At 50.5% G+C, this 15,711-nt stretch overlaps 1 protein-coding gene across 1 annotated transcript in view; it reads right to left on the bottom strand.

Annotated features, from left to right (window-relative positions):
* DONSON (downstream neighbor of SON) overlaps window positions 1-15,711 on the bottom strand; it is a 90,876-nt gene that overhangs the window by 19,887 nt on the left and 55,278 nt on the right. Inside the window, exon 9 of the mRNA XM_029603544.1 lies at window positions 9,633-9,845. Within this exon, the coding sequence (XP_029459404.1) occupies window positions 9,633-9,845 (213 nt within the window). The remainder of the gene's footprint in view (window positions 1-9,632; window positions 9,846-15,711) is intronic.

The raw sequence follows: 15,711 nt of genomic DNA, 5'->3' as shown, positions 1-15,711 counted from the left end.
ACATGGAAGTCGGAAACAACCTTTGGCAAGAAGGAAGGGACCGTCTTCAGGGATACCCCGGAATCGGAGAAGTGCAAAAAAGGTTCGATAGGACAACGCTTGGATCTCGGAGATCCGTCGAGCGGAGGAAAGAGAGACCAGAAAGACAGTCTTGAGCGTAAGATCTGTTAACGGAGCGTGACGGAGAGGTTCGAATGGAGCAGCACAGAGGCCCGAAGAACCAGGTTAAGACTCCACGATGGGCAAGTGGTGCGAGAAGGCGGCCGTAGGTGTTTGACGCCCTTCAAGAAATTGAATCACATCCGGGTGGCCCGCTAAGGGATGACCTTCTACCCGGACCCAGGAGGGAGCCGAGAGCAGAGACTTGTATGCGCAGAGAACTGAAGGAAAGGCCCTTGGAAAGACCCTTCTGAGGAAAAGAAAAAACAAATGAGACCGGGGCGGAGCGTGCTGGGACACCCGACTCCGCACAGACAGATTCAAAAACCTTCCAGATATGCACGTAAGCCAGAGAAGTCGACTGTATCCAGGCCCGCAGCAAGGTGGAGATGACCTCCTCCTTATAGCCCTTACTCCTAGGCATCGCCATTCAAAAGACAGGCCGCTAGACAGAAGCGATCGGCCTGGTCGAAAAATACAGGCCCCTGCCGAAGAAGGTGGCCTAGGCTCAGAGGTCCGTCCGTCGCTAGGTTGACGAGATCCACGAACCACGGCCTGCGCGGCCACTCAGGCGCTACCAGAACCACGGGTCCCCGGTGGGGCTCTATTCTTCTGAGAACTTTTCCCTCTAAGGGCCACAGGTCGCGAGGCCAAAGGGGAGCGCCCGAAACTGGAAGTCCTGGCTGAGGATGTGGAAACGAAGATACTTCTGGTAGTCGCAGTGAATTGGGATATGAAAATGTTGAGATTACTTACCTGATAATCTCCTTTTCCTTAGTGTAGACAGATGGACTCAGAACAAATGGGTATAGCATGCTCGTGCTAGCAGTTGGAGACGGATCTGACGTCAGCACGGGTATATATATCCCCACAGGAAGCGTAGCAACTTAGTAATCTTCCTTGCAAAAGCTGTTATGGATGTGTGTACTGACGCTCAGTGAAATAGTGGAAACAGGATTCCCCTGACCGATTGATAGTAGCTGGAGACCGCCAGCATTCACAACCGGAAGGCGTGGACACCTGGTAGAGTGTACGCTCTTATGAAAACAGATGACATGGCTTACCTTGAATCGGTGAAACCCATGTATACAGGCAGCTGGGCGGGATGCTGAGTCCATCTGTCTACACTAAGGAAAAGGAGATCATCAGGTAAGTAATCTCAACATTTCCTGTCGTGTAGCCAGATGGACTCAGAACAAAATGGGATGTACAAAAGCTTTACTCCCAGCCTGGGCGGGAGGCTGCCTGAGGACCATATAGAACCGCCCTCGCAAATGCTGTGTCCTCCCTGGCCTGGACATCCAGACAGTAGAACCTGGAGAAGGTATGGAGGGAGGACCACGTCGCCGCTTTACAGATTTCTGCAGGCGACAGCATCCTGGATTCTGCCCAAGATGCCGCTTGTGCTCTGGTAGAATGAGCCTTGACTTGCAGAGGCGGAGACTTCCCAGCCTCCACGTAAGCTGCTCTGATAACTTCTTTAATCCAGCGGGCGATGGTGGGCCGAGAGGCCGCTTCCCCTTGTCTTTTCCCGCTGTGCAGGACGAACAGATGGTCCGTCTTTCGTACTTCTTGTGTCACTTCCAGATATCTGGGCAGTAATCTGCCAATGTCGAGATGGTGTAGTAAACGCCCTTCTTCAGATTTCTTCAAACCCGCCGTGGTAGGCAAGGATATGGTTTGGTTAAGATGAAACTGTGAAACCACTTTAGGTAGAAAGGAGGGAACTGTCCAAAGATGGATAGCTTCAGGAGTGATTCTGAGAAAGGGATCACGGCAGGACAGTGCTTGTAGCTCTGAGATGCGGCGTGCTGAACATACAGCCAGCAAGAACACCATCTTCAAAGTTAGAGAACGGAGAGACAGGCCCCGAAGGGGTCTGAAGGTGGATCCCGCGAGGAAATCCAAAACAAGGTTGAGGTTCCATAAGGGCACAGGCCACTTCAGTGGCGGACGAATATGCTTGACTCCTTTCAGGAAGCGAGAAACATCTGGGTGCTTGGCAATGGTCTTGCCATCCCTCCTGGGACCGTAGCAAGACAGCGCAGCCACCTGAACCTTGATGGAGCTGAGGGAGAGACCCTTCTGAAGTCCATCTTGCAGGAAATCCAACACAATAGGGATTGTGGTCGCATGTGGATTGGTGCCATGAGTGTCGCACCATGCTTCAAATACTCTCCAGATCCTTACGTAGGTGAGGGATTTGGAAAACTTGCGAGCTCGGAGGAGTGTATCTATCACGGGCTCCGAGTAAACTCTTTTCTTCAGTCTAGCCCTCTCAATGGCCAGACCGTAAGAGAGAATTGAGCCGGATCCTCGTGGAGGATGGGACCTTGACGTAGAAGGTCCCGGCGAGGAGGCAGGGGAAGGGGCTCCCCTGCCAGTAATCTTCTCATGTCCCCGTAACCAGGGTCTTCTTGGCCAGTCTGGTGCCACTAGAAGAACTAGGCCCCGGTGTTTCTGAATCTTGTGGATGATGGCGCCCAGCAGAGGCCACGGAGGAAATGCGTATAGCAGAGTCCCTGGAGGCCATGGCTGAACCAGGGCATCGATTCCGTTTGAGAACGGGTGGCGTTTGCGGCTGAAGTATCTGGGTACTTGAGCATTGGACTTGTCTGCTAGTAAGTCCATGTCTGGAATTCCCCAGTGATCCACAATCATCTGGAAGGCTGTGGGTGACAGCTGCCACTCTCCCGGATCTAGGCTTTCTCTGCTGAGGAAGTCTGCCATGGTGATGTCCTTCCCGGCAATGTGGACGGCTGAGATGTCCCGAAGACTCGCCTCTGCCCAAGCCATCAGCGGGGCTATCTCCAGAGATACCTGTTGGCTTCTGGTTCCGCCCTGACTGTTGACGTATGCCACCGTGGTGGCGTTGTCGGACATCACTCTGACTGCTCTGTTCTTCAGTCTGTGAGCAAATCGTAGGCACGCCAATCGGACTGCCCGGGCCTCTAGACGGTTGATGTTCCATGCTGCCTCTACTCTGTTCCATCGCCCTTGTGCGGTGAGTTCTTCGCAGTGTGCTCCCCAGCTGCTTAAGCTGGCATCTGTGGTGAGCAGAGTCCACGTGGGGGAGGACATCTTCGACCCCCTGCTCATGTGGCTGGACTGCAACCACCACCGTAACTGGGTCCGTACTCTGGCTGGCAGAGGAAGGTGCGTGGAATAGTTCCGAAAGCGGGGGCTCCAGCGAGAGAGCAGGGAGTGTTGTAACGGTCTCATATGGGCCCTTGACCAAGGTACCACTTCCAGGGTGGATGCCATGAGGCCGAGAACCTGCAGATAATCCCGAGCTATGGGCCGACTGGCTCCCATCAAGTACCGGATACGCGTCTGAAGTTTTAACCTTCTCTTGGTAGTGAGACTGACTGTGTCTGCCTGGGTGTCGAACTGCACTCCCAGGTATTCCAGAGATTGGGAAGGCTGTAGGCAACTCTTGCTGAGGTTGATTACCCAGCCCAAGCTTTCCAGAAGGGCGATCACTCTGTTGGTTGTCCGATGGCTCGCCTCTCGTGACTTTGCCCTGATCAGCCAGTCGTCTAGGTAGGGATGGACCAGGATTCCTTCCCATCTGAGTGCCGCTGCTACCACTACGACCACCTTGGTGAAGGTCCGCGGTGACGTGGCCAACCCGAAGGGCAGAGCCTGGAATTGGAAGTGGCGTCCTAGAACCTTGAAGCGTAGGTAGTGCTGATGATCCGGATGGATCGGGATATGCAGGTAGGCTTCCGACAAGTCTAAGGCCGTGAGGAACTCTCCTGGCTGTACTGCGGTCTTGACAGAGCGCAGAGTTTCCATGCGAAACCTCGGGACCCTTAAGTATCGATTGACTGACTTGAGGTCCAGTACGGGCCGAAAGGTGCCCCCTTTCTTGGGTACCATGAAATAAATGGAATAATGTCCAGAATTTACTTCCCATGCAGGTACTGGGATGATGGCTTTCAAGGACAGGAGCCTCGCCAAGGTAGCTTCCAATGCTGCCTTCTTGTGTATGGGACATGAAGATTCCACAAACTTGTCCGGAGGGAGGTGATGAAAGTCCAGATAATAGCCCTCTCGGATAATGGCGAGGACCCACTGGTCCGATGTAATCTCGACCCATATGGGGTAGAAGAGGGTTAACCTGCCCCCTATGGCTCCGTCCCCCAGATGAATCGGCGGATTCTCATTGTGAGGCGCGGCCGGGACCTGAGCCCGGGCCTGCTCCCCTCTTGCGCTGCTTGGTCCGAAAGGACTGATTCCGGGCCTGAGGACGAGGTGCCTGGTAGCGACGCCTGTAGGGAATGAAGCGCTGGGAGCTTCTACCCCTGGAGGGCCTTGGAAAGGCGCGCTGGTTCCTTCTGAACCGATCTTCCGGCAGTCGAGGTACTGGAGAGGCGCCCCATGTGCTGGCCAGTTTATCAAGGTCGCTGCCAAACAGGAAAGAGCCCTTAAAGGGCAATCTGGTGAGGCGTGTCTTTGAAGGTGCATCGGCTGACCATTTCCGGATCCAGAGCTGCCTCCTGGCAGCTACGGAGGATGAGATCCCCTTGGCTGTTGTCCGGACTAGGTCTGATGCACATCCGTGAGGAACGAGAGAGCTGACTCCATGTCTGCTGCAGGAGCGTTGTTCCTGACCTGTGACAAACAGGAACGCGTCACCACTGTGCAGCAGGTTGCGATCCGCAACGATAGAGCTGCCACCTCAAAAGTCTGTTTCAGAATGGCGTCCAGTCACCGGTCATGAGGCTCCTTGAGGGCCGCCCCCCCTTCAACTGGAATGGTAGTGCGCTTGACCACAGCGCTAATCAAGGCGTCCACCTGAGGGCACGCCAGCAGCTCCTGGATAGCCGGTGCCAGGGGGTACATGCTTGTCAGGGCCCGACCCCCCTTTGAATGAGGCCGCTGGTGCAGCCCATTCTAAATCTATCAGTTGTTGTGCTGCTTGCAAGAATGGAAAATGGCGGGCTGTGGGACGAAGACCTTCCAGCAGGGGGTTCTGCGCAGAGGGTACCGTAGCGCTGGGACCTGTAATATCCAAGTCCGCCAGGCACTGAGACACCAGGTCGGAGAGATCCTCTTTAGGGAAGAACCGCCTCATGGTTCTATATGGCTCAATCCCTGAGGGAAGTTCCCCCGGCCTCCTCACATTGGGCACATAGGGAGTCTGGCTCTTCACTATGCGTGGCTCTAAGCTGGCATGCAGAGCAGAGGCTGAGGGCTTTAATACCGGAGGCAGGAGATGCCCCTGCTGAAGACGCTGAGGCGTTTTGTTCCATTGAAAAATATGCGCTTAATGAAAAGCGGCAGCAATAGACACTTAATATAACAGGCGCTTAATAATAATAATATGCGGCAGCAATATACGCTTAATCTAACCGGCGTTCAATACAACAGGACGCTCAATAATATGCGGCAGCTATATACGCGTAATACAACAGGCGCTCAATAATATGCGGCAGCTATATACGCTTAATACAACAGGCACTCAATAATATGCGGCAGCTATATACGCTGTACAGAACAGGCGCCCAATAATATGCGGCAGCAATATACGCTTAACAGAACAGACGCTCAATAATAAGCGGCAGCAATATACGCTGAACAGAACAGGCGCCCAATAATATGCGGCAGCAATATACGCTGAACAGAACAGGCGCTCAATAATATGCGGCAGCAATATACGCCCAATAATATCCAATATGCTCTCAGCAATGGGCGGCTAGCAATATACACTCAATAATATGCAATATGCTCTCAGCAATATGTGGCTTAGCAATGTACGCTGAACGATTCGCAATGTGCTCTCAGCAATATGCGGCTTAGCAATATACGCTCAATGATATGCAATATGCTCTCAGCAATATGCGGCTTAGTCATAGACCTGCGCCTATCATGGGCACTCAATACCTGAGTAAGGCCAACAAAATGGCGCCCTTCCACGGCGTGCCGTCTACGGGCCACGCCGCCAATCCTCGTTCCTCGGAGACCAATAAGAGTAAGAGATGTACGCCTTACCTGATTCCTCGGCGCTTCCCAGCTGGAACCCGGGCGGTCTTCGGCTGCGGGGGGAGAGGGCAAGTACCTTCACCGCCGCGCTTTGAGGAAATGCACCCGCTGCCTCGTCCACGCCGGGACTGAGGCGCCTCGTTCGCCCCGCTCGGGGGCTACGTCCCTGCCGCGATTCGGCCACTGGATCGAGGACTTAGACCTCCGGGGGATCACGGAAATCACCCCGGGAAACTCAACTGGGGGAGGGACCTTAGGGTATCACCGCAGGAGTGCGGGGCTCGATGGTGCTGTAGAAATTTAGTAAAAAGAAAGTAGAAAGTAGAAAGTAGATTTGGAAACACGCTCAGCGAGCGTGCAGGCTCTCCAAACTGCTTTGGAGACGGAAATTACCAAGTTGCTACGCTTCCTGTGGAGGTATATATACCCGTGCTGATGTCAGATCCGTCTCCAACTGCTAGCACGAGCATACTATACCCATTTGTTCTGAGTTCATTTGGCTACACGACAGGAAATACACCTTTGTCAGATCGAGTGAGGCGAGGAATTCTCTGGGGCGAACCACCGCGATGACCGCTCGAAAGGTTTCCATGCGGAAATGTGGGATTTTGAGAGCCCGGTTGACCCGTTCGAGGTCTAAGATCCGTCCTTCTTGGGAACCACGAAGTAGATAGAATACTGGCCAATAATGTAGAGGACCCACTGGTCCGACGTGATTTTGACCCATTCCTCGAAAAAACTGAACTTCATTGTGTGGTAGGCTTGGAGGTGGAGCACGCGGGCTGGCCCTCGCGAAAGGGCCGCCACCCACGAAAGGGCTGTGACCAAAACTGAGACCGGGAGGAATAACCCCTCGAGGAGTCACCCCGTCTCTGACGCCACGTGGGGTATACTGTCTCTGACCCCGGAAATGAGGACGAGAGGATGTGAAGGAGCGGGATGGTATAGGACGGTCCTCCGTAAGCTTATGGACTGTATTTTCCCCCAAAGAATCCATAAGCTTCTCAAGGTCCTCACAAAATAGCAGCTTACCTTGAAAGGCAACGTACCTAACCGGGCTTTGGAGGACGGGTCGGCCGACCAATTGCGTAGCCAGAGGAGGAGTCTGGCGGACACCGCCGAGGCCATCGCCTTGACTCAGAGGAGGTCGTAGAGCGCCTCTGCCCCGTAAACGACGACGGCTTCCAGACGCTCAGCCTGCTCCGCCTCTGCCGACGGGAGGTCTTGGGTGCAGAGTAACTGTTGAACCCAGCTGAGGCCTGCCCACAGCATGAGACTGCTGCAGATTGTCGCCCGGACCCCTAGAGCCAGGACTTCAAAGCTGTGTTTCATGTGTGCCTCGGGCTTGTGGTCCTGTCGGTCCTTCAGTGCCATCGATCCCTCCACCAGGATTCGTGGTATGCTTGGGGATCGCAGAGATGGAGGAAGCCACGGGGGGGGGGGGGGGGGGGAGATTTTTCCAATATTTCCAGAGGAGGCAGAGCTTGTCCATGGAATGAAAAGGGAAGGCGCTTGTTGGAGCGCTGAGTCCCGCCAGGACCGGGTCCATATCTGTAGGCAAAGAGGCCGTAAGGGTATCTCTGCAGGGGGCCCCTCCAACCCCAATTCCTGGAGGACAAGGGGATGAGGGGCTCTAACTCCTCTCTGCGGAACATACGGCGAACTCTGGGATGGTGTCCCTCCGGAGGGGGGGGGGGGGGGGAGGGGAAGGGTACCCTCTGCATCCAGAGTGGCATCAGGATCCTGGAGTACCGGGTCCGCCGGAGGGTCAGGAAGGGGGGGGGGCACCCCCGAGACCACCTGCACCTAAAGTGACCCCTGGAACTCCGCAGCCGGGCCCCCAGACAATGGCGCGGAGCGGGGATTTTTTTTTTTTTTTTTAGGCGGGGGTGGGGGACGACCCTCTTCCTCCTCCTCCTCCAGGCTGGCTAAGGAAAAAGTATGCAGGAGAACAAATTCAGCTAAAAAACGAGCCCTGGAATTCCCGGGGGGAGGGAGGGGGGGGGCGAGGGGGGGGGATCAGGGATCCTATCCTGGGGGGCTGTGGGGCTCAAATCAGGGGGAGACTCAGAAAAAAATCAGCCCCCCAGCCCCAGGCAGCTCCGAAAACGGAGCTACTGAAAAATCCAAGATGGCCACCGTTCCCGGGCTTTGCCGACCCGGGAATGGCCTGGCCAAGCTCTGGGGACACGATCCCCGGGGTAAATTTGCCTGTCCTGCCGAGGAGGGGCCTTCCCCACCTGGCAGGCAGGCAGAGAAAAGCCCCTCCCACGAAAATTGCGGGGAGGGGAGCCCACAGGAAAGGCAGTCTGCCTGCCGCTGCATAGAGCCGCTCTGAAGAAAAAAAGTCTGGAAAAAAAAAAAAGCTTTGAGTGACAGCCTGCAGGCCCGGAGTGAAGCAGGGGGGAAACCCTCTGACTCCTGCCTCTCTGGCTGCTGGTTTGATCCCCTGAGGAACCCAAGGAAGATAAAAAGGGTTTTACTACTGCAAAAAAAAAAAAAGGGTACAGTGTGGACTTTAAACCTTTAATATGATTTTTTTTTTTTTCAGAAACTGAGCACAGCAGCGGGGTCCGAAGCCCCTCAAGGCAGCCGGGGGGGGGGAGACGAGAACTGGACCACCAGATTCGGTCCCCACACCAGGAAGCACCACGGACTCAGGCTATGCTCCGCACAAGGGGCAAAGCCCCCGAGTCCGGCAAGAGCTAGGAGATGGTACCGTCTCCTGAAGAGAAAAAAAGGACTAACTACTGAGTTTTTTGTTTTTTTTTTTTAAAAAAGAGTCAAAAATAAGAGAGAATACTTGCGTGATCCAAGAAAGAAGAAAGAACGGCTATCTAGCCGAAATCAGGAGACCGAAGAGAGATCTGATCCACCTGCTGGAGACAGACAAATACTGAAGGGTTACAGGATAGGCTCTGTCCTCAAATAGGATATCCTTTCAGTTTTAGTCTGTCTCCACCTGCTGGAAAGGAGGCTCAACCCACAGTCTGGACTGATCCGGGTACGTACAGGGAATGTTTAGTAGAATATGCATCTCTCTCTCTCTCTCTCTTTTGGCCTGGTAGTTTCCCCCCCGACTTTTATTTTTAAATTTCAGCTCAATCAGAACTAATGCTGGGATCCTGGTGTCATGAAGCGTCATTCTTAACCACCTGGGAACTTTCCCCTCATTTTAATAGACCCTCCTACTATTCTTAGTCCGGTCATTATAACAACTGTCCTGAGATTGAGTGCCATGCACCAGGACTCCTTACAGGACTCTGTCTTATGAGTTCTAAATCCAGCCACCAAGTGTCACATTTAATGACATCCACTATTCCCCCTCCTCTCTCCACACCAAAGGCGGTCTCTGGCACATCCCCTTCTAACACAGGGTGTGAAAGGCCCAATTCAGGCTGGCCCAGAATATGCATTTTTATATAGCCCTTTGATACCAAAATTACTGAATAAAAGGTTTGATTACAAACCAAGCAAACACTTGCCTTGTTTAAAATTTTCTCAGTTTTTGTGCCGGCGTTTAGCACTGCAGTTGGCTCATGAGTGTAGAGTGCAGCAGAAAAATCTCCTTTCTGGGCAGATTTCAGCAGAAGAGTCAAAAGATGCAAAGCATGAGGCATGACAGGACCAGTGATCTCCAAACTAAACTGATCCATGTACCCAGTTTTATTCTGTCTCTTCACACTGACATTTCGAGCCTGGAAAAAAAAAAAATGCAATCCACTTTCAAACTATGCGACAGACACTTGTGCACAGGCGGAAGGAGACATTTATTGCTATCTGTTAAATTTCCTCTCTTTGAATCCTGCTAGACTAATTCAGAAGCATGGGTTTATTCCACCCAACCAGCAGATGGTGACAAAATATACAACTTTTGCAGTGATATCAAGGGACCTTTATTTTCGCTTTTTATTTTATCTTTCACAGGAAATGTATCCATCTTTATTACAAGAACAGGAGAAATCAGTGCGAAAAAATGATGAATCATTTTACTAGGTCAGCATTTTAGTTCTTGTAGTTCTTTAGTGTTGTAAAACACACTGATAAATTTCTGGGGGAAAAAACTAAAAATAAAGGTCTCTAGTGATATCACTGGTATTTAGGATGGAGCAGCAGAGACAAAAGTCAGTGTTCTTATAACAAAACAATGGAGGCAGCCCAAAAACTACCTCTTAAAAAAAAATAAAAAATCAAATAACCTGTAGCAACTTTCACAAAGGAGGAGGATCCTTTTGAGAAATAAAACAAACACACATCTCTACACAAGACCCCACCGGGATAACAAGAATGCAAATACAAGAGACAAACAAAGAGGTAGAGAAAACTTGGGCTCTCCTTACAAGGAGTAACTAAAAAGCTTCTGCAAAAACCCAAGGTTTCCCACTTAGAAACAGTATGGACCTTATCTTCCTAGGAGGGTCCTGAACTGGTCTAGCTGGATTCAAGGAAAAGAAATTAAGAGGTAAGACCATGTTTCTCATTTCTTATCCTGCTAGACCTGTCTAGATTCATTACAAGTACCCAAGCCTAACATGGGTGGGAAGAAGCTAGGGCCGCTCTGAGAGCGCCTGCCCCAAAAGCTGCATTTTCCCTGGCTTGTACATCCAACCTGTAGTGTTTAGTAAAGGAATATAAAGATTTTCTGATGCAAGAGCAATAGCTTATGTCCAAGATAAAGACTTCACTCTTGTAGAATAAGCCTGAGGGGTCTCGAACCTGGTGACCTTTCAGCAGGAAGCTTTAATCTACCTGGACAATGAAGACTTGGGAAACTGCCCTGGCTTCAAGAGGGTTTCCAAAAAGGTCAAAGTTGAAATTACTTTTTACATGATTATTGCCGTTCCTTGAAGTAAGGAAAGCCAGTCCACACCAGTGGGTTGTGCACTCCAACCAGCAGGTGGAGACAGAGAATGACTCACTGATGTAACCCTCCTATAACTCTGCTCAGACAATAACTAGCCAGTATTTCGACAAAAGCAAACTGTGGACAATAACCACTCAACAATAACAATATCATCATATCCTACAGACACTATTCAACTTAACCCTGTGAATTCTTTTCATTTTTTTTTTTTTTTTTTTTTTTTAACAATGGAAACACTGGACTCAGCTCTGCTAACAATAGTCCCTTAGGACAGAGTATCTTAGAAGAACTACTAAATTCATTTACATAGAAACATAGAAATGACGGCAGAAGACGACCAAACTGCCCATCCAGTCTGCCCAGCAAGCTTTCACACTTATTTTTTCTCATACTTATCTGTTACTCTTGGCCCTTATTAGTAACATTTTGGTTCTAGTTACCTTCCACCCCCGCCATTGATGTAGAGAGCAATGCTGGAGCTGCATCTAAGTGAAGTATCTAGCTTAATTGGTTAGGGGTAGTAACCACCGCAATAAGCAAGTTACTCCCAGCTATTTGTTTACCCAGCCTGAGGAATTCAGTCCTTGTTGGTTGTTGTTTGAATATAAATCCTCTTTTCTTCATTCCCCCTGCCGTTGAAGCAGTGAGCTGCGCTGGATATTTATTCCAAGTGAAGTGTCAGGCTTAATTGATTCGGGGTAGTAACCGCCTTAACAAGAGAGCTACACCCATGCTTAATTTTTTTCCCCAGACTATGAAATTCAGTCCTTGTTGGTTGTTGTCCGAATATAAATCCTCTTTTCTTCATTCCCCCCCTGCTGTTGAAGCAGAGAGCTATGCCTGATATGCATTTGTGGGAGTCCAGCTGCATGCATAAAAGATCCTGGAACCCTATTCCTTTCTGGACAAGGATCTAGCAACACAGAAGAAAATTTGTCACCTCAAGGCAACCCTGGGCGGAAAGGTGGACTAGCTTGTCTTACTTTGAGGAAATGAAATTATCAGGTATGAAGTTATTTCACCTTCCTCTTCATACAGGCAAGCCAGTCCATACTAGTGGGATGTAAAAAAAAGCTACTCCCCCATACTGCGGGAGGCTGCCTGAGGCCCAAGAAGCACTGCCCTAGCAAAGGCAGAATCCTCCCGTGCTGCCACATCCAGTCAGTAAACCTGGCAAACGTAAGCAAAGACCACCAAATCTGCAAATCTCTGCTGAAGAAAGAAATCGCAATTCTGTTCAGGAAACCGCCTAGGCCCGAGTCAAATGCGCTCTCACTTGTCTCAGAAGTGTCTTCCTGGAATTCACATAGGTTGCTCCTTCCTCTGCACTCAGGCAGGCCAATCCCACGAGTGGGATGTACCAAAAAGCTACTCCCAAAGAGGGCAGGAGGCTGCCAGTGGTCCAGTCAACACTGCCTGCGCAAACGCAGCGTCCACCCTAGCCCGAACATCCAAGCAGTAATGCTTGGAAAAGGTGTGCAAGGTTGACCATATTGCCGCTCAGCATTTCAACAGGCGACAACAAAGTTTGCCCACAATACCACCTAAGCCCTCGTGGAATGCGATCTGTTTTGGCAAAGGAATCTCAGAAGCCACATAGGCGGCCGAAATAATGTCCTTAACCCAAACGGGCTATAGCTGCCTGTTGTCGCCGGTGCTCCCTGTTTACTGCCACCATGAAGCACAAACAGGTGATCAGACTTCGGACAGATTTAGTAGCTTCCAAGTACCATGGAAAATGTCGCTTGATGTCCAAGGAACACAAAAAACTATACTCATTTTCATCCCAGTCCCTGCCATGATGGGCAGGGAGACTGACTGATGCAAATGAAACTTTGAAACCACTTTTGGTAAAAACAAAGGCACAGTTCAAAGCCGTACTGCTCCTGGAGTCATGTACAGAAAGGACTCACAGCAAGAAAGGATCTGCAGTTCAGAACCTGATGTGGCGAACAGATTGCCACCAGAAAAACTTGTCTTCAAAGTAAGCAGCCACAGGGGAACACCATGCAGTGGCCAAAAGGTCAGACCTGCCAAAAATTCCAGGACCAGATTAAGGACCTACAAAGGCACTGAAGCAGCAAAGGAAGACGAAGATGCTTAACTCCCTTCAAGAACCGAGACATATCAGGATGGGAAGACAAAGGCCCACCATTGACTCGCCCCCTTTAATAAGTGAGGCTGCCACTTGAACCTTCAAGATGTTAAGGACCAGCCTTTTACGCAATTCATCCTATAAGAATTCCAAAATTAAAGGAATATCCACCTTGAGAAGCTGAGAACATTGCCCACTACACCAGGCCTCGAAAAATCTCCAAACTAACAGGCCAGAGATGTAGAAAATTTCCTGGCCTGAAGCAACGTGGAAATCAAGGCAGCAAATAACGTTTCAACAACAAAACTCTTTCAATAGCCAAACCTTAAGACAAAACTGACCTGGATTCTCATGTGGAATGGGTCCCTGCCACAACAAATCCTTCCAAGCAGTCTCTGCAAATTGGCATACCACGGCCTTTGGGCCCAATCCAGAGCCACCAAAAGGACAGTGGTGGTTTGACTTGCAATCTTCCAGTTGATCCTGCCTATTAGAGGCCATGGCGGAAATGCTGCCCCCCAGCCACTCCTGAATAAGAATGTCAATGCCCAGTGCTTTTGAGTCCTGTCTGCGACTGAAAAACTCGTGTTGTTAGAGGTCGCCAGCAAGTCTAGATACGGACAGCCTCAGTGCTCCAGAAAGAGCTGAAAGGCTTCGTCCATGAGCTCCCATTCTGGGTCCAAGTTTCTCCTCCTGAGAAAGTCAGCTCTGATATTGTCTGATTATTGTCCTTCCTGGCAATGTGAGAGGCGGATATGCCTAGATGATGTTGCTCTGCCCATACCATGAGTGCATCTATCGCCTCCAATATCTGCTGACTCTTGGTTCTTGCTTGATGATGTAGGCTACAGTCGACACATTGTCTGAACTTATCCATACTGTCTGAGCCTCTAGACGCTCGGCAAACCGCAAGCACATTAGCTGAACCACCCGCGCTTCCAATCGGTTGATGCTCCACTGCCACTCCTCGGCATTCCAGCAACCTTGCACCAGCAACTCCTGAAAGTGAGCCCCCAACCCAGAAGACTCGCATCTGTCGTGAGCACCAACCAATCCAGCATTTCCAGGGAACTCCCTTCCTGAGATTATCTGTTTGTAACCACACTGCAACTGAGTCCTCACTTCCAGTGGTAGAAGCCTCATCTTGTAGTTCTGTGACTGCGGGTTCCACTGGGAAAGCAACGTGCATTGAAGAGGTTGCATATGTGCCTTTGCTCAGAGAATTACTTCCAACGTGACAAACATTAGTCCCAGGACCTGTAGATAAGAACACACTGTCAGACAAATAGTGGCTCCATACCAGGCCCCATAGGCCCGAACCAGACATCCTGAGAGCAAGCCTTCCCTGAAGACGACTCAGCCAGTGGATTAACTGAAGAAGTGGTCAGCCCCATCATGTTGCTTCCGGTCTCACTCCCTTCAGATCGTGGGGATGGACTAGCATCGGCAAAATCAGGAGGCAAATCCTCAAGAGTATCCAGCACTAACAGACTTGCAGAAAACTCCAGCTGTATCACCCTGATGTGGCATACAGCACAAATAGCTAAGTGCTTAGACTTCTTTGCCTGCTGGCACCATGGTTGGTAAGCATTCAATGCTCACGTACAGACACATGCTCAACTAGACACACAAAATGTGTGTCCAGAAATAAAGTCCAGCAACACGCACCCAACAAGAGATGCGGATCTAGATGTACAAGGAGGCGCATAGGTGCGCGCCAATGACATAAAGCTCAAATTAACTGCTGTGGCCTATCACGCACTAGGAAGGGGAAGCCTGAGAGTGGGGCCTAGCTAAAAGGCTGCCCAACCCACAGTGCCTGAGCTGCCTCCAATCCTCCCAGAAATCCCCAGAGACATGAGTGGGAGAAGCCGAACGCGGAGGAGGAAGACCTGGTAGGAAGAGTCTTCATTAAAACAGTTCCTCTCTCTTTTTTTTGTTTATGAAGTAAAAAAACTTTTACCTGAGCTTAGCCCTCCCTGGCTGAGAGCAGAAACAGGTCCTGGCTATGGGGGAGAGAGCGAAAGCCTTCACGACCTAGTCCCTCGTAGCCTGCAACCGCTAATTTTTTTTTAAGTCCACGCCAACCAAGGCTATTGGATTGAAGGTTCTCTATGGGGGGAGGGACTGAACGGTATCACCTCAAGAGGCAAGCAGTGCTTTATAAAAGTCTTGTCTTCTTTTTTTTTTAAATAGGCAGTCCCTAGTAAGGAAATGCATGTCCACCATCTGCTGGAGATGTAGAATACTAGTGGACTGATGTCTAGGCGGAATTATATATCCATATCATCAGCTTCTTACTTAGTCTCCATCTGCTGGCAGAGGTACATAACCCACTGGTGGGGACTGGCCTGCCGGAATGCAAACAGGCCCCTATCAAGTTAATAATAAATCCTTCTCCAGTCACCTAACTATAATGGCTGTAGATGTCACTACACTTTCTCTTTGACCATTAAGGAGAACAAATAAACGATGTGAACCCCTAAATCTACTGGTCACTTTCAAGCATCAAAAACAAGATTCTACACACATCCATATCATATGGAGTGGTAGCTAACAAAAAAACTGTCCTGAAACCAACTTCTTAAAAATAGGAAGCTCTATT

The sequence above is a fragment of the Rhinatrema bivittatum genome, chromosome 5 (assembly GCF_901001135.1).
Source record: "Rhinatrema bivittatum chromosome 5, aRhiBiv1.1, whole genome shotgun sequence".
In the NCBI taxonomy this organism is placed as follows: domain Eukaryota; kingdom Metazoa; phylum Chordata; class Amphibia; order Gymnophiona; family Rhinatrematidae; genus Rhinatrema; species Rhinatrema bivittatum.
Note: the sequence above shows the minus strand (reverse complement) of the source record. Positions and strands in the feature narration are given on the sequence as shown.